General features: G+C 37.0%; 2 protein-coding genes across 5 annotated transcripts in view; both read left to right on the top strand.

Moving 5' to 3' along the window:
- Positions 1-33: 33 nt before the first annotated feature.
- Positions 34-6,580, top strand: snama (something that sticks like glue). Of its 4 annotated transcripts, none has more exons than XM_015982573.2 (10): positions 34-182; positions 236-432; positions 481-724; positions 769-1,674; positions 2,156-2,575; positions 2,652-2,843; positions 2,918-3,043; positions 3,275-3,550; positions 4,435-5,365; positions 5,418-6,580. In XM_015982573.2, exons 2-10 carry the CDS (start codon positions 267-269, stop codon positions 6,438-6,440), a joined length of 4,284 nt encoding a protein of 1,427 aa, XP_015838059.1. In that variant the 5' UTR covers positions 34-182; positions 236-266; the 3' UTR covers positions 6,441-6,580. The 4 variants fall into 4 exon arrangements, with proteins under 4 accessions (XP_015838059.1, XP_008197135.1, XP_015838060.1 ...); XM_008198913.3 differs by having other exon boundaries at positions 2,640-2,843; XM_015982574.2 differs by lacking the exon at positions 2,918-3,043 and having other exon boundaries at positions 2,640-2,843.
- A 902-nt stretch (positions 6,581-7,482) lies between these two features.
- LOC103314059 (uncharacterized protein) overlaps positions 7,483-26,547 on the top strand; it is a 53,559-nt gene continuing 34,494 nt past the window's right edge. The window contains exon 1 of the mRNA XM_008198919.3: positions 7,483-7,666. Coding sequence (XP_008197141.1) covers positions 7,489-7,666 — 178 coding nt within the window. The 5' untranslated portion in view covers positions 7,483-7,488. The remainder of the gene's footprint in view (positions 7,667-26,547) is intronic.

Raw genomic sequence — 26,547 nt, 5'->3', positions numbered from 1 at the left:
TACTGCCGTTTTTGTCGGTTAGATCACGACCTGTGGCTACGCACCCGCCATTTTAGTCCACTTGTCAACTGTCAAGCAAACATGTTTGCGTGAAAATAATTAAATAAACGCTAAAACCGCATTTTGAACGTTTCGTGTTGTGTTTTCGGTTCCTTTATCATTATTTAATGTAACGCGTTATCGTAAGTATCTAAAATTGGCGAATTTTGGCCTGAAATTGTTTTGGTGTCGGTAGGTGAACTAGGGCTTCTCTAAAACTTAAAGTAATGTCCGTTCATTATAAATTTAAGTCGGCTTTAGAGTATGACACTGTCACGTTTGATGGTTTGCACATTTCCGTCAAAGACTTAAAAAATGCCATTATACAGCAAAAAAGAATCGGGAAAAACACGGATTTTGATCTGCAAGTGACCAATGCCCAAACTAAAGAAGGTAACAGCCGAATAACCCACTAGGATTGTTTCATAACATGTTTTGTAGTTTACGAAGACGAGAATGTGCTGATCCCGAAAAATACATCACTTTTAATTGCTCGCATTCCCACGGCTGCTCAGACGAAAAGCAAGCAATGGGAGGGCTACGGGGGCGACTCCACGCCGCCTATGAAGCTGGACGAAGTGGGTCCCATTGCCAAAGCCGTGGACTTGTCGAGTCTCGACGCCCCCGAGGACGATAAAATTAAAGCCATGATATCGCAATCCACTCAAGATTACGATCCCAGCAAGTGAGTTATTAACGATTTTTCCGATGTGTTTTAACTGGTTATAGTTACATGAAAATCCGCGGGGCCAACCAAATGGGGGCCGTCCCGCCCAACTACCGGTGCTACAAGTGCCACCAGACGGGCCACTGGATCAAAGACTGCCCCCTTAGCAAGGGCCCTGAACCCATAGAAATCAAAAAAAGCACCGGCATTCCATTAAGCTTCATGGTGCCAGTGGAGGGCCCCCAGGTCCAGGGGGCCATGATGACGCCCAATGGTTCCTACGCCGTCCCCGTCCTGGACCACCAAACCTACACACAGAAACAAACAGCTCCAGCCCCGCCACCCGTTCAGGAACTGAAGCCTGAAATCCCCGAAGATTTGCTTTGTTCGATTTGTTCCGATCTGTTGACTGATGCCGTTATGATTCCCTGTTGCGGGAACTCGTTTTGTGACGAGTGCATTCGGAGCTTTTTGCTCGAGAGTGAGGAGCACGAGTGTCCCGATTGTCACGAGAAAGATATTTCGCCGGCGACTTTAATACCGAATCGATTTTTACGAAATTCTGTTGCTAATTTTAAAAATACGACCGGATATGTGAAGAAACCGGTCTACAAGCAAACGAGAGTGGAGGATCTTCCAGAGGTTAAGGTCAAGGAAGCAAAGGTTCAACCTGAACCAAAAGTTGAGGAGGAAAAAACTGTCATTAGTGAAGCTGACTCGACTGAACATTCGAAAAATGAGGAGAAGGGGGAGGTTAAAAGGTCGCCGAAGGTCGAGCCTGAAACCATACCTGAAGGTCCTCCAGGTGTCTCACCAGCTGAATCGCCCAAAACACAGTCGATAACGAAGAGAGTTAACTCGTCACGCGAGCGATCAAACACCTCAAGACAGCACAGGCACAGGTCTCGGGATGAATCTCCCAGGCGCCACCATCGCAACCACCGCAACTCGCCCTATCGTGACTCAGGGTATTTATTTTTTATTTTTATTCAATTGAAAATACAAATATTACACTTTCTTTGTGCGTTTATTTAACTTACTGGAGAGTGTTCCAAACGAACTGAAATTTTGCATACTTACGTAATCTAGTTAATAATTAATAATTTGAAGCAAGTTCTAAATTCTTCATCGTTACTTTAAAATTATAAAATATAAAAATTGACACTTTTTTCAATTCTTTCGTAAAGTGCAATTTGACAGCCGCTTTCATTTAATTGCGTTTTGTCTCACATGATTATTTTGCATTTTCTTGTTAAAAACGGAAATTGTAGTGTTAAGCACTTTTCGTGTCCACACTTTAAAAATTGTTATCGATCACAGTTAATAAAATTTTTTCAAACACTGGATCTGACTTCCTTTAAAAACCCAACAAATGAATTGGCTTCTTTTAAACATGTTCACTTAACCGCTTCAAAACTTTTAAAAAATAAAAAAATATATGATTTTTAGACGTTCTGAGGAGAGGGCTGGCACCCCCACCGTGGACGAGCCGGGCGTGGCCCCCACCGCGAATTACCCGCCTCCGGAGGTTCGCCCGTACAATGCCCCGCCCATGATGGGGATGGTCCCGCCTATGCAAGGCCCGCCTCCTAATTTCCCGCCCGGTTACACGAATCCGCCGGCCCCAATGGGGGCGTTTCCGCCAACGAACGGTCCTCCTCCCAATTTCCGGTTGCCCCCTCCAGGAGCGGCCCCTCCTTACATGCCCCCGGGTCCGTATCAAGTCCCCCCGAGACCGATTTTCGACACGAGTCGGCCCCCTATGACCGGACCTCCGCCCATGTATAATCCCTCCTATCAGAGTTCAAGGTCGCACCACAGGGATTACGGGATGAGTGACCGCAGGATGCGGGGCAGGACACCGTCAGGGTGGGTGTTTTAGAGTTTGTGTTTTTGGTTTTTGGTTATTGCAATTTTAATTTTCTTTTAATAGGAGAAATTACAGAGTTATTGATGATCCGCTGGCGGCGTTTAACCGAATGCTGCGTGAGAAGGATGAGAGGGAGAGGCGTGCCAAACGGAGGCGGAGTTACAGCAGGAGTCGGAGCCGAAGTCGGAGCTACAGTCGGTCGCCGCGTCGTTTGCGCAGTCGCTCGCCGAGGAGGCGGAGTCGCTCAAGGTCGTTTTCGATCAGTAGGTGGGTGTAAGCGCAATTGGCGATTTTTTCAATTCGTGTCTGGTCAAGCGTTGACTTTCAAATGGTAATTATAGGTCACGCTCGAGATCGTTCTCGGGCAGTTTGAGGGGTTCCCCGTTTAGGGACTTCTCCCCTAGACATTCGCCCCCGAGACGAAGGGGACCTTCGCGCTACAGGTCGCCCATTCGCTCGCCTCCAAGGTCAGTTCAGCCTGCCTGATCAGTTAGTTTAATTCTTCCAAAATGCCCTAAATTTTGGAACAGTTGCCAGTTTGTCTCGGTTTGGTTTTAAGTAGCCGCATGCGTTGGTTGTATTATCACCCCCAGATGGCCAAATTAAAATTGTACGGGTCGGCCGTCTGTGTAGTCTGTGTTGATTGCAATAAATTATTTGTTTTGTGTTGGTAGCTGTGATTGATCGGTTTGTTCCAGACACCGGTTCAAGGACAGCCACCAGTTTCGCGATCGCGACTACGACGACAACGATCGGGACCGGGATTACGGAAGGGATGATCGCGGTTATAGTCGAGACCGTGAGCACAGAGGGCGCGAGGATCGGGATCGGGACAGGGATAGGGATTATTATTACGATAACTACGATGAGAGATCGAGAGGGAAAGGATGGGGGCAGCCGAGAGGACCGCCGCCCCCAACACAAGCCGAGACGTACTACCAGAACGAGATGCAGTATCCGCCGCCTACAAACAGGTATTGTGACGATAATTTTTCGACGGTTGTTGTAACGTTTGCGAAAGACACGGAACAGCTCAAGTTCCGTGTCTTACGTAGGTTTTTTGTAGTTGTAATTGTGTAAATCGATTCTGTGTTATTTCTGGCGAGATGGGAAGTTTTCATCTCGGTATTGATGTTCAATTAATATTATTAAGGCTGTTCTATTCGTTTTATTGTGCCTGGTTGAATAAGGTTGAATGGAGAGAACCTTGTTTAATTGGATGTAGGAAATAGTTTCGCTCTGGTGCACGAATAAATAATGTTCTAAACGATTATTCTAGACTTTTCGTTAAATTCTTTTTTCTACGACAAAATTTTCCCTCTTAATGGAACATTACTAGTTTTACATTCTCCATTCACCTGATAAAACACATCGCAAAATCTTCTCATGGCATTAGTAGAATTATTTCAGTAAAGAAAAAAATCAAGAAAAAGTCTAGGATAAAGATGCCGTTTTAGTTTATGTAGACGTTTATTTTAATTGGTGGTGCTATTTTTACTACCTGTACTTGTGTAACAAATTACAGTTTTTGTGATACGTTATTTGTACATTAGTCTAGTCGCGAAAACTGTGATACCAAAAATGTGATATTTTTCCGAAGGCTGTAAACATGTGTGATTGTATACTTTTTGTACCACCCTTAATTTTTCCCCAGTCGTTGAGAAAAATTAAGTAATTGTAAAATTGTACCTAAACTTTAATAAACCATCCGAGCAAAACCTGTTTATTTCACTCATGGATCAAAACTGTTCAATTATGTTCCAGGTCACCACACATCACGGACCTCCTCCACGAAGTTATTCTGTTCCTTCTCGTTGCATTTTGCGTTCGTTTGTGTTTATTTCATGTTTTTGTTTAGGTACCCACCAAGGGATTATCCGCCTCCTTATGCCAAGGAGCCTCACGTCATGCCGCCTGCGATGATCCCGCCGCGACGCTACGATGACGTAGCGCCTCCTGGTGTTGAAGAACCGCCGGTTCCAGGCTTGGAAAACACCAGGTTTGAAGACCGGTTTGAGCGATTCCCGAGCCCGAAGAAGGAAGAAGGGAAGAAGGAGAAGAAGAGACACGAGGCGCGAAGTCGGTCGCCGGAGAAGAAACGAAGTCCGGAAGTCCGGAGAAAGTCCAAGTCGAAGGATAAGGACAGTCCGGATAAGCACAAGAAGAAGAAACGGGACGCGTCGAGCGATCGCGATAAGAAGACGACGTCCGATGAAGAAAAGTCGAAGAAGAGTAAGGATCGGAAGAAGAAGAAGGAGAAGAAGGATTCGGACAAGAAGAGACGCAAGGAGAAGAAGGAGAAGCATAAGGAGAAGAGGCACAAGGAGGAGGCCAAGGACGAGGCGCCGCATAAGGAGGAAGACGAGGAGGAGGAGAAGAAGGGACGAAGTCCTGACGCTAATGACGAGAATAAAGAAGAACCAAAAACTGATTTGTACGATGATATGCTGGCAGAGGGTGTCGATACGAATGTTATTGAGAGTTACGGCAAAATGGAAGAGTCGAGTGTTGAACGGGAAGAGAGTTTCGAAGAGAAGGCGCCGGAACGGACTTCGGAAGAACGCGAAGTCCACAAAGAATACGAAGACTCGGAGAAGGATATTTTGGAGATTCATCCAGACATTGATTTGAAGACTGATTTGGACGTCAAGAACGAAATGTTGGCGCATCTTCCGGAGAAGTCCAAATGGGAAGTCGAAGATGACGTTCTGCTGCACTCGCAGACTAGTCCGAAAGAAGTGGGCAGAAATGAGGCCAAGTCCGATAAATTAGGCAAAGTTACGAACGAGGTAAGTCATGATAATTATTATGGTAATTTTTTTCTGAATTATAATTTGTTAGGTTCTGAAAAGGGCCGAAAATGCCATTTTCGCCAAAGCTATCAACGCAATTCGTCCCATCGAGATCAAGAAAATCAGCACAGATAGAGCCAAGCTGTACTCTGGTGAGAAGGAAGAAGATGAAAAAGATGAAGATGTTGAGATAAAGAGTGTGGTCAACATTGAAGACAAGTCCGATCGCAAGAAGATCGAAGCTCCCAGTCAGCCCCCTGTCCGCCTGTCTGTCAAAGAACGTCTCGGTATAAAAATCGACGATATGGACAGAATTGTGAAAGTTGACCGAAACAAATCACGGAGCGTTTCGCCTTTTTCGCGACGTGCCAATGAAATCGCCCGAAACTACGGTGTGGGAGAACGCAGAGTCGAAGTTGTTGATAAGAGAAGAAGGGAAAGGTCGCGCCATAGAGACCGACGCGATTTTCGCAGAGAAGACGTTTCGAGAAGAGACAGACGGGACAGAAACGACAGTCGAAGGAAAGATGACCGGAGACGTGACCGCTCGAAAAGTAAACCAAAATCGGGCCAGGAGGACGAAAAGAAAGAAAAGAGGAAACGTTCCAAGTCGCGAAGCGACAGCGAGGACCGTAAAGACAAGCGCAGGAAGAAAGACAAAAAAGTAAAGAAGGATAAAACAAAGAAGAAAGACGATGAAGAGAAGAAGGAAGAGCCGAAAATTGATGAAGCACAAAAAACTAGGACCGTGCCGGAGAAAAGGAAGCCCACAATCGACGAGGCTAATTTTGAACCGGACTATGATTTGGAAAGCGAGTCGGAGAAAGAAGAGAAGAAAGAGAAAAAACTTGAGGAGAAAAAATCGAGTTCGAGCTCCGACTCGTCCGATTCGACTTCGGATGATGATAAGAAGCGGAAGAAACATAAGAAGCACCGGAAGAAGAAGAGTAGGAAGGATTCGAGTTCGAGCAGTTCGGACTCGGAGTCGGATTCGTCCGACGATGATAAGGAGCGGAAGCGGAAGAAACACAAAAAGAAGCAGAAGAAGAGGAAGAAGAGCAAGCATAAGTAGTTTGAGTTCAGTGGTTGTATCATGTAAGCCGATTAATTATAAATGGAAGTATAATTGATTTGTATTGTATATAGTTGTTCTTTTTCCTTGGATGTGATTTTTTAAGTTATGTAAATTTAACGAAATAAAATTAAAATGAATTTCGGTGTTTTATTTACCTTGCACACCTAGCGAAAAGCTAAAGACATTGCTAAAAAAATAACATGAGTTACACTTTCCCTTCAAAGCTTGCTCCATTTCAGTACATCAGTACATTTTCGATCTCATATTATTTTGGTACAATTTTTTTAAACTGAAAATTTAATCGTCAAAGTCAAATTTTGCGCTTGGAAATTCGGCGAAAAGTTAACTTGAATAAGAAAATTAGGTACAGTTACGATCAAAAAGAATGACACTCCGAAAACCGCAGTCACATATGATACGCAAGCTGTGCCACATTTTTGCAATTTATTTACAGCAGCGCTTGTGAAATTATGTTCACTTTCAAGGTTTGCTCTAATTCAGTACATTTTCGATCTCATAGTATAACTTTGAAACCGGTTATACAGTGTGGTAGTAACGAAGCTCTGGTAAATTATACTCAATTTTATGGACATAAGATAGTAAAAAAATACTTGGACTGATTCTGTATTTACAAATAGTCCATAACCATTTATTGCTTGGACTTAGATTAGTTCGGACCAAAAAAATATATAACAAAATTAAACAAAGACGATTTTATAATTCAAACAATAAAACAAATGATATTGATTCTCCAAAGTAACTACTGATCTGAATAATTAATAAGTACCTATAATAAAAAAAAATAATGATATTGTGTTAAGTAACTAATATGTTTTTCATTCTGCAAATACACATTAATAAAAACGTAACTGGAATGTTTTAATTTAAATCTAAACTGTAAATTTCTAAGTTTTCCAATTATTGTTGAAAACTTGGTCGGAAATTTCGCTTTAATATTCGCCTGCCGTCCGTGTGATTCCGTCGGTGTCCAAATTGTCCAGGGTGTCATCGGCCCATCGCCCTAATCCGCTCAAGTGTAACAGTTATGATACGGTCTTTTTCGCGCACGCCCCGGAAGCGGCGTCGCGACGCTCCGCACCTGTGGAGTCTCAGTGGTGCGTCCAAAACCCTGCAGTGTGGACGTGTGCAAGCCATGGACACGCTCCTCTCCGTCGTCTTCCTCTTCTTCACCGTATTAGCAAAAACCGGAAGAACAAACGCCGGTAAGTAATCAAAAACGCCCCCTTTACCCGCCTAACGCCATCAAAGCGAGCCGCTTTCCCCCTTTCGGCAACTTTTGAGTAATTGTGAAAGTTAGCGTGACACTTTCGTTTAATGCGCTCACGAGGAATGTCAACAAAAAGTTGTACATCGAGAATTAATTTCCACGTCGATTTGCAGAGAAAGGCGTGCTTGTTTTTAATTTCTTGGCTATTTTACTGGGATTAGGGGATGAAAGAGTTGATTAACGGAAAAAGGAGCTCCTGCATATTCAGCATATTTTTTCGTGTAACTTCTGTTGAATTGCCTTTAACTGGAATATGTCAAAAGGACTGAACGAGCTTTGTTCTTATATTTATCGTTTCGTAATAAAATTTGTTATTTTTCGTTTTCGAGCGTTTCCGCACGCTTAAACCTTTCAGCTCTGCACTTTACTGATGCTTTCAATCAATCAGATGCTTGCACGAATGGTTTTTTGATTTTACTCACTCTTGGAGCGGGATTAGATTTCATAAATTTAATTAATGTATCCCGAACGAAGTTTTTGTTTTGCGCCAAATCCAGAATTTATCTATTGTAATGTATTCCTCGCTTGAGAAATTTCATAGCAGATCGATTTCTAATACTGGGGATTTCCGGGGCTTCAATTAAAACTGAATCGTAATTGAAGTTATTCCACCGAGGTATCAGCTCAAATCGTAGAAAAAACAACACGAAAATTCGAAATGTTAATTGGCGTGTGATTGACGTGCGTTTCAACTGTTCATTAAAAAATCAACACTCGAAAAATATTCTAATTACCAACCGTAAATACGTAACAATGTTGCTTCGGCTTGTTTGTTTTTAAATAAAAATAGATAAGTGAACGCTAAAACGTGGAATAAATTCCACTAGCTGCATTTATTTCCCTAGCTTCGAATATTACATTTCTGCAGAGTCGACTTGAAGAAAAATGATCTCAATGGACGAGAATGATAAATTAGGAAAATTGCTTTACTCTCCACCGTCAAATTTGTAACATTGCTTCTACTTTTTAACAATCATAATTTATGGAATAAAAGTTTTGTTAATTTTGCCGTAAAATTTAATATTCGTGTTTTTGATGTCTGATAATTTGATTATACGAGCCAGAGGTAAATAACTTGAAGCTATAAACGCGTTGGAATAGTTTGTTAATGATGACTAAGAGTTTTATGCGGTTGTTAAAAGGAGTAAAGTTATGGGCCAAAATGAGGAGTTGCATTGTATTAGCTAGATTATGATTTTACGACCATATTGCCGCACTTTTTATTTTTCACAACTCACATTACATGAAAATTTGTTCGATTTTTCCCTTTACCTAAATTAAGCAATGTTTTAATAAACGTAATTTAATTAACATTTTATCATACTCAACAAATATGTTTGGAATTGTGGTTGAAATACGCATTAGTGTGTTTTGATGTGTTTTGAAAATGCTGAAGAGTAAAAATATTATCCCGGCGCATCCACCATTTTTCGACCTTGTTTAAATTATAAAAATTACTTGAAATACGTAATTTGTAAGTTACAGATTTTGTGAGAATGACTTTTAATATGCGTTATATGAGGGTTACTTTTGCCTGCTGAAATGACAGGAGAGCATGAAAAGTAGAAGTGTTAACGTGTCTCTTACGTTAGTGGTTGTTAGTGATCTAAAAATTGCTTACGAGACTACATTTTGTGCTGGAATTTTAGAAATTCAGGCCACCCTTCAAGACACATTATATTTTGAGCCAAGTTTGCGATTTTACGAGTTCCGGGGCGTCAGTAAGCCATTCGAATTGTTTAATACGAAACTATTCTCACAATAACTCGCCCGTCACCAAATCGATTCTCAATAACATAAACCGGGCAAGTTTGGGGCCGATGCCACTAATAATTCGCCACTTTCGGCCACTATTAACTCAATTACACGTAGCTAAAGACCGAAAAGCATCTGCATTTTAAGATTATTAAAAGGGGGTCAGTGTTATGAGAATGTCAGATGTTGAAATTTTTTTAGTTTACATAAAAAAATGGCAAGTTCTAAAAGACATTGTTAAAAAAATAACATGAGTTACACTTTACTTTCAAGGCTTGCTCTAATTCATTACAGTTTTGATCTTATATAAATTTTGCACAATTTTTTAAAACTCAATGTCAAATTTTACGTTTGAAAATTCGGCGAAAAGTTTGCTTGAATAAGAAAAATAGATACAGTCACGATCAAAGAGAATAACACCTTTAAAATTGCTGTCACAAATTTTTTCGATATGATATCCAAACTGTATCTGCGAAACTTTAGCTGTGGTGAAGTTATGTTGTCTTCTGCTGGTTATGTTGTGGCTAAAGTTACTCTTTACTTTCAAGGCTTGCTCTAATTCAGTACATTTTCGATCTCATGCTATAACTTTTAATTTATTTTTCGATGCGAAAATGCTGAAGAGTAAAATATTATCCCGGCGCATCCACCATTTTCAACTTTGTTTAAATTAAAAAAAATTGTGACAGTGACTTTTATTTTAATGCCACGGCTAGAATGCGTCATATGAGGGTTACTTTTGCCTTCTGAAATGACAGGAGAGCATGAAAAGTAGAAGTGTTTACGTGTCTCTTGGGTTACTGGTTGTTAGTGATCTAAAAATTGCTTACGAGACTACATTTTGTGCTGGAATTTTAGAAATTCAGGCCACCTTCCAAGACACACTGTATTTTGAGCCAAGTTTGAGATTTTACAAGCTATTCGAATTGTTTAATACGAAACTATTCTCGCAATAACTCGCTCGTCACCAAATCGATTCTCAATAACACAAACCGGGCAAGTTTGGGGCCGATGCCGCTAATAATTCGCCACTTTCGGCCACTATTAACTCAATTACACGAAACGTGCTGTTTGTCACGCCAGTTACAAGTTTTCAATTTTACCGATTTTTCCACCTGAAAAACTTTTCTCTCCATTTATCATTGCAGTTGTCTCATCTTGCAAAAACCGAATCAATTACTGCCACTGGCGATTAATCTATATTTCGGTTACGTTTGGCTGGGGTTCAAGGTTAATCATGTCAAGTGCTCGTTGGGTTAAGTCGCTGCGACGACTCGTTATTTCCGCATAATGGGCAAAATGCAGCCGGTTTTTAATGAAAGAGACGGGGAGAACCTCCGCTACACTCATTAGTGTAATTCACGTTTTTAGACTTTTTAACGAGTTTGGTTTATACTTTAAACATTAGTTGAGTGGAGAGTTGAGGGAATGGATTAGGACGAAAGTGGGGAAAAATGGCGCAGTCGGGAGGAATTATAGATGGGAGTGTTTCTAATTGTTGCTCAAGTTTCGGGAGATTATGACTAAATTTAATCGGGATTTACGGGAAAGTGCCACCGATAAAGGGATAATGACCGGAAAAGTGATTTTAATATTGCTAGATAATAAATGAATGCCCGCATCGACCGGGGCCCGATTAATGCATATCAAAACATTGATTTTATAAATGACTACACTTTAATCCAGGGTTTGCTTCGCTGGATGTATTTTCTGATAATCTCACTGATTGTGGCTGACGCTTTAGTCAATAAAACCACCACGAACTATTCATATTTATCCACCGCCGGAAAATTAATTAAACATTCAGCCACCAAGGAAATTCGCATTTGGCAAAAATGATTAAAAGTCACGATAAATTAGGCAAATCGTACGTCGCGCTGTCACGCTTGATAAACGAGCCTTCGCGTGGAAAAAAGGAAAGCAATTAATAAACATCAATTAATTATTAAGAGCTGAAAATGAGAGTGCAACTCCGAAATAACATTTTTCACATCTTTTCAATTTTTTCGCGTTTGAGGCGATAAATTTGAGTCTTAACAGGTGGCATTTCCGGCGCTGAAAAACTCTAAAGTCGCCTCTACGTTTTGGCGCAATTTCATGCAAACCGCAGCTCGGCAAAGTTATTTGATTAATTGAAACGGCCGTTAAAACAACAATTTAACAGCTGAAATATTGTGTATGCAATTTCAATATTTAGACGCACGAACAAACGCTGGTCTATTTATTTGGATTTAATTTTAAACAGTCCCAGGGGCGCGATAATACGCGGAATTTGATAATGAACAATAAATACAGTATCAATAATTCGGCGAAAATGGTGGAAATTTAATTAGGTCGGCGAATTGTTCAGTGAACACTGTACGCGATTACGAGTTAATGCCCGTGTAGGGGCGGACAAGAATATCACCTCCGTAGCTCCGACTTTATTACCTTTAATTGAATCGAGACGATGCGGACGATTTGATGAGGGAGGAAAAAGCGCGCCACGATCGTAAATCAAATGCAAAATTTGACGATGGAAATGCAACGCGCTGTAATTTATGGGATAATAACGGAATTCCGCGCGACGAGGATTTATTAGATCAAGATGGTTCTTGAGGAATTGTACGCGAAGACTGTTTTTTCGGTGCCAAGTTTATTCCGAGATTAAACACGAGAATTATTTGGACAATTCGTAACGAACATTCGGCATAATTAAAAACAAGGAATTTTCACATTACATTGTTTTGGTTCGCACGCACAATGGGATTTTCAATTATGACAAGAGGAATTTATTCCACGATTTCGTTCCTGCAATTGCATTTTTATTGTTTTATTACGTTTTTAATTAGGGAATCAAAATTTTTGGGCTGCTTTAAAAACACAAGCACCGGTTATTTACACAATAAATTTGTATCATCTTTTAGTTTTAAGATAATTCGTGCCTACATTTATTTTTTAAAGATTTTTTCTAATTTTTTTTATACCAAAATATCCAGGCAATAAATTCATACTTTTTATTAAGGAGGCGGTGTTTTTTTTTCTAATATAGCCATTGAAACATTGACTAAAAATACACTACAGGCTGATTATTTTAGAGCCTACAATAAAAACTTTTTAAAATTAATATAGCTAAAGCTTTACGAACTTGAAAACAATTCAAATCGACCATTTTGAGTTTAACTAAATTATTTTTAAAATGGCTGATTTTCCGGAACTACGCAAAAATGGCGCTAACTTAAAAATTTTAAGTAGTAACCATCTATTTTTATTAAATTTTTGAATTCGTCTCTTAAAATTGAGTAAAATGTACCCAATCTGTCTGTACTTATCTGTGATAGTTTTTGACGTATGTCAATTTTTATATACAAATTTTATTTTAAATAAAATAAATAATTTTAAATTAAAATAAATAAAATATCACAGCGTGTGAACCCTTTACAATAAATGAACATTTTTTTTTGCATTTGAAAGCCACAGTTTCGAAAAATTTTTTTAAATCTTTAGGATTGTTAACTGTCAAATTGCAAGGCTACTATGATTTTTGAAAATGATGATAAAAAATGATTACAAAACAGTTTTTTCATATAGAATAACTCTGTTTCTTTAATAGGAATTAAAAGAACATCAATTTATATGCAGACTTTTATTAACATCTTCTATATCTATCTTTATTTATCTCTATCTATCTCTGTCTCAGTTTTTGAAATAATCGCAATAAACAGAATTTTAGCTCATTATTTATTTTTAATAAAGTAAACTTTCGAAAAATACAATAAAATTGTGCTTTTAATTAAAAAAAATATTCGATTGGTTCACCGTTTTTATTCAGGAAGTTCAAAATTCGATGACAGACTGACTGAGTTACTTTACATAATTCACTAATTTATAATAAACCATAATTAAATATTGTTTTACTGTTTATTCGATAATGAATCAGCTGAAAACTAAATAAAATATTAAAGTTCGACAATTGTTGACTATTTTACAAGGCCTACTTGATTAACTATAAAAATTAAGAAGTAAAGTCCGTTTTTTTGTGATTTTTTTCAAAAACTGTAAGAAATAGGTATAGGACATACTAATAAATGTCACCATAATTGTCGATATTCTTTCGACTGCCGTTAAGAAAATAAGGTCGTTCCATTTGAATAAACTGAGTTATAAGTTTTTTGATATCCATTTTGAAAAAATCATACTAGCCATGAATCTTGACAGTTGACAATTTTGAAAATTCTAGAAGACTTTTCAAACTTTTGGCTATCAAATGCAAAAAAAACTATTCACTTATCGCAAAGGGTTCAAGAGCTGTGATGTATTAGATAAACCCTTGCAAATGAAAATTTTAACAAAAAGTTGACATATGTTCAAGACTATGACAGATAAGTACCTACAACTTCGATAAATTTTACTCATCTTGAGAAGGTAAATTCAAATATGTGTAGTAACTATTTAAGATTTCAAACATGACGTCAATTTTTTGTAGTTCCAGAAGCCCAGTCATTTTGAAAATAATTTTGTTAAACTCAAAATGGTCGATTTGGATCGTATAAATTTTTTAAAAGGTTAGCTATATTAGAAGTTAAAAAGTTTCTAATATAGGCTCTAAAAGAATCGCCCTGTATACAAGCTAATAGTAAGCAGAAATTCCATCTCACATTTCTTCCTTGTTGTCTACAAACTAATTAATTTTTTGTTTCGTTTAAAGTTACAATGTTTACAGAATAATTACGTTACAAGGAAGTCAAGATGCTTGATTTTTATTTTTTTTTAACTTGTAGTAATTTAAAAACTCGGGAATCTCTATTAAGACCAGAACAATAAAATTAAACTGAAAAACCTGTAAACTATTAGGAACGAAAGGAATATTGAATATTAACGTTCAGAAAGATAGTTGACGTGAAATGTTGTAGCGCATGATTGAGTTCGTAATTTTCGCTTTGGGGAGCACTTGAGGTGAACATAAGCAATGTGCGGTATTATGCTAAGTAATAGCCGTTTCGAGAGCAAACTGCTTATGGATAATTTTGGTTAGACTGTTATCTATCCGTTTATAGCGCATTCAGGACGAAACTGCAGGAAGCTGTCGCCAGTCCGTTCCATTTCCATTAATAGACACAAGATACCACATAATAGAAATCTACGGCTTTGAGGTGCATTCTCCGATTTTTGCTTGCTGATAGGACAAGTATTGTTTTAATTTCATGACGTTTCCGCTTGAACTTCTCTCAATCAAAAAATTAGTTTTCCTTTCGCTCCGGACATAATTAAAGGCTCCTCTGGCTTTTGGCACAAAAAGAATCCAGAAGAACAATGGGGTCTCGGACAATTAATATGAACGAACAAAAGACAAGGTCGCTCGACCGAGAAATATCGGACTATCTTCCATCTGTCAGCCGGCTCTCCTCCAGGACAATGTATTCGCGGCCATGTTTGTTTTTGCAGGGATTTGCATCCGATCGAGTGGAAAATTTAACAATTTTCGAATAATATCCGTTGCGATAATCCCGAACCTTGCCGTAAATTCGCAGATACCCTTATTGGAATTTGGAAGCTGGATCAGCGGTCTCCCCATTTTTGCAACTTTTAATTGACTAACTTTTCGACCGCTAATTGAATCCCATCCGAAGCTTGCGATTTAAAAACACGTTATGTTGTTTAAAACTCGGCGGACTGACAAATTAAAAAACTAAATCTGGAGCTTCATGAAAAGGTGCAATTGGCGGAATTAGCGTATCGGCGGCGCACTTATCCGTCACTGTCACGGCACGTGACCGATGACGTTAAACGTATCGCTCTAAATTTCGTGTCCGTTTGGAATTTATGTTGCTGCTTGTATTAAAGCCGACACGAAACACGTCTGTTGGAAAATGAGTTTTCTTGGATTGCTTTATGTTTAGCATTAGATGCTGAAATTTCGATTCACAGAAAAAGATAAAATGGCCAATAATTGCACTTTAGTTGAAACGAAATCGATGCTGATACTGTTAAGCACGACGATAGTGCTTAAAAAAGGGACAAGAGCAGTGCTGTTAACCGTTCACTGGAAAATATTGCTTTTAATTATTAGCCCGGCGCATCCACTATTTTTGCACTATGTTATAATGGTCTTTTCCACGTTAGTAGTGAAAGTTCTAATAAAGATATTTATTTGAAACTTGGTATTCAGCCATAATCTGTTGAGTTCTGCACAACGAAAACATTTTCAAGATGGTAGCACTTCCGGTTATACCGGAAGTCGCTATCAACTTTCTTATTTTAAATGAAAAGCTATAATTTTCACTGCGTTTTTGAATTAGCTGGGTTATTTTAAGGCCGTTTTTGTTAGCTTTTCCTATACCTAAGTTTAACCGTTTTCGAGATATTTAAGATTTTTTGAAAAATTTTGGATTTGCACCTAAGAGATTATGGATGTATACAAATTTTTAGATCATTACCATTAATAGAACTGTCAATAATGTGGAGTCTAGACGACACAGCCTGTATATTGCTAAAATAGCTAATTGTTTGTGTGCGCTGGCGTTTTCGCAATTTTTCACGTGGCAATTTAGCCCACTTCGGCTATGACACTTTTACTGTCAGCGTGGATTGTTCACTGGTAGTCGTGATGATAAAAGAATCCTCTCTGTCATCTCAAGCATTTTGTCTTTGTGACAAGTTTTATCAGCGGCGTCTCGTCCGAAAAAAAAAGATTAAATTAGAACGTGCGAGCTCGTATTTTTTTCATCGTGATGCCGATCCCCCGAGTCCCATTTGTTGTCGTGTACACAATTATTTGTGTAGAACTGTCTAACAGGATCAGATAACATAATCCTGATATATATGGATATGGGTCTCCAAGTCCTTTCCGCTCCTCGGGGACCATCGGAGAGACTCAGCGTTCGCAAGCTTCTTTCGAAATCCGTTCCATTGTTATTTATCGTGCGTTTCCACATGTCAAACACGTTCCGAATGTGCCGCTTAATTAAACCGACTCGAGCATATTTTTTAATAAAATTGCACTCTTCGGCTGACTGCCTTTATTCGGATCGGCCCGCACTTCCATCAACAGCAAATGGATAGAGTCCATTAGAGCGTGTAATACTTATACCGGCGGAATATCAAGTAAGCTGTGCAGCTTGCGCGTGCCGCCATTACTCGCAGGCGGCTGGGGATATCGACGGCACATCGCAAATCACCTCGTGCCGAGAAAACATTAGCCAAACTACTTAAAAAGCTAAACACTCTTTCTAATCCCATAAATAAGGAAAATTCGAGCAGCGAGCGGATTAAGAGCTGCCAACTTACACCCGCAGCTGGGAAATAACCAAATGAAACGTTTACCACTCGTATTCGCTACAACACTCGCCTACGGCTCGTGTCCTAAAGCCGACGCTAAGTGCTGCAGTGTGTCATAAAAAGTCGGTATCAACTCGATTTAAATCTTCGTTCTCTCATAAAATTTAATTTTATATAAATGGTAAAAATGGTGGATGCGCCGGGCTAATTGTTTTATTTATAATGGCACAAGTAATAGTTACTACCGTTTCTTTATTTTTTGCTCTTATTTAGTCGAAAATAGAATTTGTGTGAACAATAATTGGAAAACATTTACTTTCGCATTTCCGTTGCTTTTATATCAATTTTTAAGATCGTGTCAAATAGCCATCATTTAACGCTAGTTGCATAAAATACGATTATAAAATAAAACTTTTAGTATCAATTCAGTGTCCAATCATAAACTGCAATTTTAGAGTTTGCCGATAAATTTAATAACCCGGCTTTCTAGTAATAATTAATACTACGAGTGTTTTCTTTTTTTTGGTCGGAAATAAAATCCAAGTGAATAATAATAGCGTTCAGTTCCTCTGACATTTACGCATTTCCGTGGCTTTTCCATCAATTTTTTGTGGTAAAATATCGAATATCACCGGATTTAATGGTTTATTATCCAAATTTAGCTGTGAAATTTGTCACGCGTGTGACTGTCACGAGATGTGGGTTGCGGTTAAGGACGTGAAAATTGAATATAAATCCTGACATGTTTGGCTTGTCTAAGTGTCTGACTTGATCGTAAAAAATTGGAGCTTTCTTTCAAAATATTGCACAAAATTAAAATTTTTGTCCAACTAAAATTAGCAGCTATATGCTGGAAATAATTACAGGATGGTCCACGAGTAATAATGAGCCTGAATTTTTTTTGAAGCAACCAACATTACATTTCACAGATTACGTGGACAGTAAAATATTTGGTTTTAATTTATCAAACATAGTAATCGTATTTTCATTTTTGACAAATTCAAATTAGTCATATTGACATAACTACATTTTTAGAATTTTATTTAGTCAAACGTAAATAAATTGTATTAAAATATTTGCAAAAGACGGTCAGTACCTGGGGCCTGGTGGCTCAGTGGTATAAGCGCCACTTACGACGGGGGAGGTCGGGGGTTCGAACCCGGATCAGAGTAACAATTTTTCTATGAAAAAAAGTGTAGAAAAGGTAAGTGAAACAAAAAGTAAGCAAAAATAAGAGATTGAGAGAACACATAGACGTATAAACGTAAAGCGGAGCATAAAACTGACAGAAATAAGAAAAAATGCGGCAAAAGGTAAATATACGTAAAGGCGCCAAATTGTAAACGTAAGAGCACATCCTAATAAAAAATACCTCTTGTTTTGAGAGAAAAAGAGATGAACGTAAGAGTGAAACATAATTTCAAACTTTAGCGTTGAATTCTTAGATGACTTATTCTTAAATTATAAAAAAAATAAACGAAAATATTTAATTTATTTCTAAAAAATTTTAGTTAACTGAGTTTGTTTAGTAAAGTCCCGAAAAACATTGTTAATAAAAATCATGGCCACTACGAATCCGGTAGGATTTGCGCATGTTCACTCTTTTTGATTAGAAAATAAACAAATGTGGTGATTTTTGGAGAATATATGTTTATTTTTGATCAAAAACGTGCTAAAAGTCACAAAAAAAAGTAAAAACAATTTTAAAATTGTAGAATCAACTTATACGCCCGGTATCTTTTGATGAAATCTGGTGAAAAATTAGAGAATTAAATTGAAAAAATGTGGAAGAAAATGTTTTCTCGAGCTAATTCGCCGATTTTTGAACTGAAAGTATTTGCCTTTTAGGCAAATAATTGCTATTATATAGTTGCTAATGTTGATTTATTTAAAAAGTTTGTATTAAAATATCTGCAAAAGACGGTCAATACTTGGGGCTCTGGTGGCCCAGTGGTATAAGCGCCACTTACGACGGGGGAGGTCGCGGGTTCGAACCCGGATCAGGGTAACAATTTTTCTATGAAAAAAAGTGTAGAAAAGGTAAGGAAACAACACGTAAACAAAAATATGAGATTGAGAGAACACATAGACGTATAAACGTAGAGCAGAGCATAAGACTGACAGAAATAAGAAAATAATGCGGCAAAAGATAAAAGTACGTAAAGGCGTCAAATTGTAAAATTAAGAGCACATCCTAATAAAAGGAAAAATACTTTTTGTTTTGAGAGAAAAAGAGATGAACGTAAAGGTGAAACATAACTTCAAATAGATGACTTACTTCCTAAATTATAAAAAAAATAAACAAAAATATTTAATTGTTTAAAAAAAATTTTTAGGCTTATTATTACTCGTGGACCATCCTGCATATTTAAAGTTTTTGCTTCTGTAGCACACTTGTTTGCAAAAGTTCTGATCTGAAGTTATTAGTGCGTAACAGTATGTTAATCCTCGCTCGCCCAAAAATTCTGTAACAATTGTTGTGTTAGAGTTCTAACTGGATAAAATAATATGATAACTTCATAACACGACGTTGAAATAAAGACAATAAAGACAAGGTAAATATTTGATTAATGAGCAAAGCGTCTCGACAATTTTCTCTCTAAACAAGTCCGGCTACAAGTGAATACTTAATAAACTGGATGAAGGAAAGTGTTGGCTCTCTGTCTATTTCTCAATCAATTTTGGATTAATTAGCATAGATTTGTGATTTTTCGCCTAACAGGTGCACCAGACGTGCCCTCGCATCGTTCCTTATAACCAGATCGTCCGAATTCTCGTACGTGCCTGAAAAACCCGGAGTTTGTTGTTCAATTGTCCGGTGCAAATGGCGCTCTAATTTCTCTCAACTGGAAGTGTTCGCGATGAGAGTATTTATTATCAAGCGTCGACAGCATTCGTCCCGTAAATTACTTCAATTGTAGTTGATCGGATCCATTTTAATTAAATTTTAATTTAAAATTGAGCGCCGGGCTAATAAATTACCAGTGTGAGTGGGCTTTTTATTAAGTGATGAGCGAAAAGAACAACACTCGAACTTTATAATAAGGGTTCAAAACATCTGTTTCCACTCCGCCACAATTTCGTGGTCTTGGGAGTTTGAAATTTTTTCGAAAAATTTTGTTAACAAAGACTCGTATTTCAATTCCTTCGATGGAAGTTGGAGGTACTTGGTGTTTTTATTTCTTCACCAGTCTAATGCATTAGTTTTGTGCAAAGTTGGTCGAAGTTTGCGTCGATCGAAAATGTTTAAATTCTCCTATGTAAATATTTTGCGAAAAATGCAAATAATTCCTTATTCGGACGGGAATTTGTTTTGTGAAAAACCCTCTCGCATGATACACTTTATTTCTTTTCTTATACAAAATGCCGCGCTGCAAGTTACCTAGAAAATTTTATTCTAACAGGAATATGCAAATTGGGCGCTTCGGTATCCGTAATATTGCCACAAGCCCCCTTTACTATCATAGCCGCACCTTAATAACGTGCCATAGAGTCTTTTTGTGCACACATCGTTTGATGGCACCGAACACTAGACTGGTTATGAACAAACATAATTATTAAGTCTTTGAAATAAGATTATGGGAGCTTAGAGCACCGGTCGCGCAACTAATTACTTATTTCGGATTAGTTTGCTGTTCGTAATTACAGTTCAAGAATTAGTGTTTATCAGAGTCGGAAATGTTTTTTATATGAGATAATTAATGGTCGGGGCGTCGCTGAAATATTTAAGATCCTGAATTTTCGACTCGAGAATAATTAAAGCCCGGGATAATAATTTTGCAAATACGGGGCTTAATTATATCTCAAGAAACAAAACAAGTTTTTGTATTAATCTTCGAAAACGTGTTTTGGCATTTTTCGAACAAATTGCTTCAGTAACATGCAAATTTAGAGGTGAAAGCTTTCAATATGATTCGATCAGGCTGTTGAAAGGGTCAAGAGTCTTGTTTGTATCAAAGCTACAAACTTAATATTCCACTTTTTGCGAGAGAAACTCATAAATCTATCGTTTTTAGTTTTGAGTTTGCTTTGGGATTATGTTGTAATCCCGTATTTAACAAGTGGATTTCGCATTCGTTTTCAGGTCTGTCGTATTAGAGAGAATTGGGGGATTAATTTTTAAAACGTTGAAACTACAAAAATTGACAGTTGTTTTGTGAAACTTTGTAAATAATAAATAAGGCTTCACTCGCTGCTGTTTAGAAACCCAAACAATGTATCATGGTAAATTTTGGGACTGAATAATCTGGCTAATTTTAAGGGGGGGGTGTTACCTTTTTTTTAATTTTTTTTAATTTTTTTCATTTTTTCATTTACGGCTAAACTATTCTAAAAAGTAATACTGTTTTGATTCATACTTATGCAAGATAATCCGGGAAATCGATTGGCATCAAGAAAATTGCCAAATTCCCAATAGTTTTTTAGTTATGAATTTTTTAAAATTTTATCAATTTTTGCATTTAGCAGCAATTTGCTCGAAAACTATTAGTCGGAGAACAATAATTTTTTTTGAAAAAAAAAGTTAAAGCAAAGAGCTTTCCAACGATAATACACTTTATGGGGTTATCTCTAATAGTTCCGGAGCTATTGCTCGAGAAATGTTCGGGGTACCCAAAATCGACAAAAACTGCGACGAAAATTGAAAAAATCAAACATTAAAAAATCGAGCACTTGGACTTTTTGTGGACTTTTAGTTAGTTTAAAAAAAAATTTTTTTACCTCTTTGAAGGTAAGTGTATTTACACAGGAAATTTGAGCAAAAAAAAATAAAATTTTAAATTTCATGAAAAGTTGGTATAATACAGGAAATGAGCCGCTAAATTCAATGGAACAAACCGCATTGCTCTACAACTTTTAGTTTTCGAGTTATGAATTTTTTTTGGAAAATAAAATTTTTTACTATAGATATTGTCTATCTTAATTTTTAGCAAAAAACTTTAAAAGTTTACATCTTGTTAAAAAATGGTTTTATACGCAAAATGAGCCGCTGAATCCAATGAAACAAACCGCATTGCTCTACGACTTTTAGTTTTCGAGTTATGATTTTTTTCGCATTCGTTTTCAGGTCTGTCGTATTAGAGAGAATTGGGGGATTAATTTTTAAAACGTTGAAACTACAAAAATTGACAGTTGTTTTGTGAAACTTTGTAAATAATAAATAAGGCTTCACTCGCTGCTGTTTAGAAACCCAAACAATGTATCATGGTAAATTTTGGGATTGAATAATCTGGCTAAATTCGCATAGGGGGAGTGTTCTAATTAAAATTAAGAGTTTAAGTGAAACGTTTAATCAACCCTTTGTGCCTAGTAGTTAGTACTACATTTTCATCGGAGCTTTGTTACACCAGGTGCAATAATTTAGCGAGGAAAAATGACTTATTACAATGTTTGCGTTCAATTTAGGTTTGTCGGTAATTTAATAAGGACAATATTTATTTCATTAATATTTTATCTTCATTTAGTTTGAATTATTGCGGCATGTATTCAATATACAGGGTGACCCTGGGGTGAATAATCGGTCTATAACTTTTTTGCTATTTGAAATATTGCTGTTTTTATTATCAAGTCCACAAACTAAAAATATTTTTATTATACACAGGGTGTTGCATACAGGGTGGTGAACCAAAGTTATTTTTTTTAAATAGAACACATATATTTTTGCATAATTGGATTTGACGCAAAAAAATAATGTAACTTTATATGTATTTTTTCGTTCCGGAATTATTTTACTTTTGGTTTTTGTGATTTTGGGGGAGAGTTTGGGCGTCCCTTACATCAAAGGGCTCCAGGTGAAGTGTGCGAGCCCTTAATAAGCGAAGAGGCGTCGGCGGCACTTTCAAATAGTTCTAAAGCTCTCTTAGAACTTGACAAACCAGCCGGACATAAAATCAATAGTGTGAAATTCCAGTGCAATTTTTCAGGTCGTCTCGAAGCACATCGCTGTTTAAAATTTAGACATCAGTTCCCCGGAGCCTTTTAGCAAGTTTTGTGTCTGGTTGAGCGCCATTATCGTCGCATCTCTCGCTTTGCTAAAACAGACAATTGTTAAAGACAGCACAATAGGTATCCAAGGATCAGCGGAAATGTTGAACGATATAAAACATTTTCGAAATAAATGAGTGCAAGTGACGGCGTTGCCAAGATAATACTTTTTCCATTTCCGCATTCTTCGCGAAATGCCGAGATGGCATTTGACCCAGTAATGAGGGCGCGACATTTAAAGGTGAACTCACCTCAGGCGTGACGTAATAAAATCGACGAAAAGGACATTAATCATCGCATTTTGCTTCCATCGAGAGATAAAGTCGGATAACGTTGCCAGATTCTCGCGCGTCATTTGCAGATTTTCACTCGACTGTTCATTGAACACCGATTTACAAGCACTAAGTCATCCGATTGGATGACGGAAAGAGAGGAATTTGGGCAAATTCCAAATCCACTGTTGCAGGATGGCTTTGAAAGGACACGAAAGCGGGATATAGAGATGTGGATTTCTTTTTTCAGCAAAAAAATTGAAAATTTTAAATCTCATGAAAAGTTGGTATAATACAGGAAATGAGCCGCTGAATTCAATGGAACAAACCGCATTGCTCTACAACTTTTAGTTTTCGAGTTATGAATTATTTTTGGTAAATAAAATTTTTTACTATAGGTATTGTCTATCTTAATTTTTAGCAAAAAACTTTAAAAGTTTACATCTTGTTAAAAGATGGTTTTATACGCAAAATAAGCCGCTGAATCCAATGGAATAAACCGCATTGCTCTACGACTTTTAGTTTTCGAGTTATGAATTTTTTTAATTGAATAAAATTTTTCACTATGACAAATGGCTACCTTAAATTTAGGCAAAAAAATTTAATTTTTAATTTTTGTGAAAAATCGATATAATATGTAAAATGAGCCGTAGAATTCAATCGAACAAACCGCAATGCTCTAGGACTTTTAGTTTTTTCTTAATGAATTTTTTTAGTGAAAAACTTTGATCGCTTCTGTAGCCGGAACCGTTGCCAGGAGCGGCTCCGGGTTTGGTCGAAAAAATAGATAAAATTAAGCGCTATCAGATGGTTTTTTGTTCGTTGCTCTAAGTTTTACAGTTTTGGAAAAAAACGCAAAAAAAGGTTTCCATTTTCACTTTTTTTCAATTTTCAACCGCCAATTACGGCGAAACTATTAGAGTTATCGAGAAACGGAAAAATGGAGGACAACCGGAATAAAAAACTCTACAAAACAACATAGGACTCAAGGTGATATCTCGCAAAAAAAATTTCAATTTTCAAACGCCGATTACGGCCAAACTAAAAGAGCTAGAAGAAAACGGTTTGTTCCATCGTAAAGAGCACATCAAAATCTATAAGATAGAATAGGTTTTATTTGATTTTGAGACACTTTAAAAATTGACCGATTTTAAGGGGGGGTGTTAACTTTTTTTTTATTTTTTTAATTTTCTCATTTACGGCTAAACTATTCTAAAAAGTGGAACTGTTTTGATCCATACCTATGCAAAATAATCCAGGGAATCGATTGGCATCGAGAAAATTGCCAAATTCCCAATAGTTTTTTAGTTATGAATTTTTTAAAATTTTACCAATTTTTGCATTTAGCAGCAATTTGCTCGAAAACTATTAGTCGGAGAACAATAATCTTTTTTGAAAAAGATAGATAGTGTAAAGACCTTTCCAACGACTTCATGGGGTTATCTCTGATAGTTCCGAAGCTATTGTTCGAGAAATATTCTGAGTACCCAAAATCGACAAAAACTGCGACGAAAATTGAAAAAATCAAACATCAAAAAATTGAACATATGGACTTTTTGTGGACTTTTAACAACTTTAGTGGGTTGTTAAGACAAATAGAAGTCCGTAAAAATTTGCTGGGGTTAGTTTAAAAAAAATTTTTTTTCACCTCTTTGAAGGTGAGTCTTGTATTACTCAGGAAATTTAAGCAACAAAATTGAAAATTTTAAATTGCGTGAAAAATTAGTATGATAAAGAAAATAAGCCGCTAAATCCAATGGAATAAACCGCACTGCTCTACGACTTTTAGTTTTCGAGTTATGAATTTTTTTAATGAATAAAATTTTTCACTATGACAAATGGCTACCCTAAATTTAGGCAAAAAATTTAAAATTTTTAATTTTTGTAAAAAATTTATATAATATGTAAAATGAGCCGCTGAATTTAATGGAATAAACCGCATTGCTCTACGACTTTTAGTTTTCGAGTTATGAATTTTTTTAATTGAATAAAATTTTTCACTATGACAAATGGCTACCCTAAATTTAGGCAAAAAATTTTAAATTTTTATTTTTTGTGAAAAATCGATATAATATGTAAAATGAGCCGTAGAATTCAATGGAACAAACCGCAATGCTCTACGACTTTTAGTTTTTTTTTTATGAATTTTTTTAGTGAAAACCTTTGATCGCTTCTGCAGCTGAAACCGTCGCCCGGAGCGGCTCCGGGTTTGGTCGAAAAAATAGATAAAATTAAGCGCTATCAGATGGTTTTTTGTTCGTTCCTCTAAGTCTTACAGTTTCCGAGAAAAACGCAAAAAAAGGTTTCCATTTTCACTTTTTTTCAATTTTCAACTGCCAATTACGGCGAAACTATTAAAGATATCGAAAAACGGAAAAATGGAGGACAACCGGAATAAAAAACTCTACAAAATGGCATAAAACTCAAAGCGATATCTCGCAAAAAAAATTCAATTTTTAAACGCCGATTACGGCCAAACTAAAAGAGCTAGAAAAAAGCGGTTTGTTCCATCGTAAAGAGCACATCAAAATCTATAAGATAGAATAGGTTTTATTTGATTTTGAGACACTTTAAAAATTGACCGATTTTAAGGGGGGGGTGTTAACTTTTTTTTAATTTTTTTTATTTTCTCATTTACGGTTAAACTATCCTAAAAAGTGGAACTGTTTTGATCCATACCCATGCAAAATGATCCGGGGAATCGATTGGCATCGAGAAAATTGCCAAATTCCCAATAGTTTTTTAGTTATGAATTTTTTAAAATTTTACCAATTTTTGCATTTAGCAGCAATTTGCTCGAAAACTATTAGTCGGAGAACAATAATCTTTTTTGAAAAAGATAGATAGTGTGAAGAGCTTTCCAACGATAATACACTTTATGGGGTTATCTCTAATAGTTCCGGAGCTATTGCTCGAGAAATGTTCCGGGTACCCAAAACCGACAAAAACTGCGACGAAAATTGTAAAATCAAACATCAAAAAATCGAACATTTGGACTTGTTGTAGACTTTTAACAACTTTAGTGGGTTGTTAAAACATGTAGAAATCCATAAAAATTTGCTGGAGTTAGTTTAAAAAAATTTTTTTTTTCACCTCTTTGAAGGTAAGTTGAACGAAAAGTTGGTATAATACAGAAAATGAGTCGCTGAATCCAATGGAACAAACCGCATTGCTCTACGACTTTTTGTTTTCGAGTTATGATTTTTTTTGGGTAAATACTTAGGCTGTGCGTTGATAGGTCAGCACTTTTATGTATGTAGCTAATTAACATGAACCAAATATTGTGTGTTGAAACAAACGGGTAAAACCGTGTTTAAAGCCAAACTTTTTCCAATTTAAAGTTTCTCGCAAGCCGCTCACTTTTCCGTTTGTGAATTTTTTAAGCCCGTCTGTTTGTGCACTTTCCGTAAAACCGGTCTAGTTTTTCAAATTCCGCCACTCGGGTAATTCCACAAGTGTTTTTGCCGCCTTTGTCCAAAGTTGGAATCGAAGAGCAACCCTCCGGGATTCGCTCACTTTCCATCGGTTGATTCAGTTAGAAATCGCGTCT

The sequence above is a fragment of the Tribolium castaneum genome, chromosome 6, assembly GCF_031307605.1.
Source record: "Tribolium castaneum strain GA2 chromosome 6, icTriCast1.1, whole genome shotgun sequence".
NCBI lineage: Eukaryota > Metazoa > Arthropoda > Insecta > Coleoptera > Tenebrionidae > Tribolium > Tribolium castaneum.
This window is presented reverse-complemented; position numbering and strand designations above follow the sequence as displayed.

Bases quoted from the DNA above. Each gene is read 5' to 3' on its own strand.
- snama (XM_008198913.3), top strand. From the start codon at position 267: ATGTCCGTTCATTATAAATTTAAGTCGGCTTTAGAGTATGACACTGTC. The intron at 3,044-3,274 runs GTCAGTTCAGCC...GGTTTGTTCCAG, and splicing joins CCCATTCGCTCGCCTCCAAG to ACACCGGTTCAAGGACAGCC. The intron at 3,551-4,434 runs GTATTGTGACGA...GTTTTTGTTTAG, and splicing joins TATCCGCCGCCTACAAACAG to GTACCCACCAAGGGATTATC.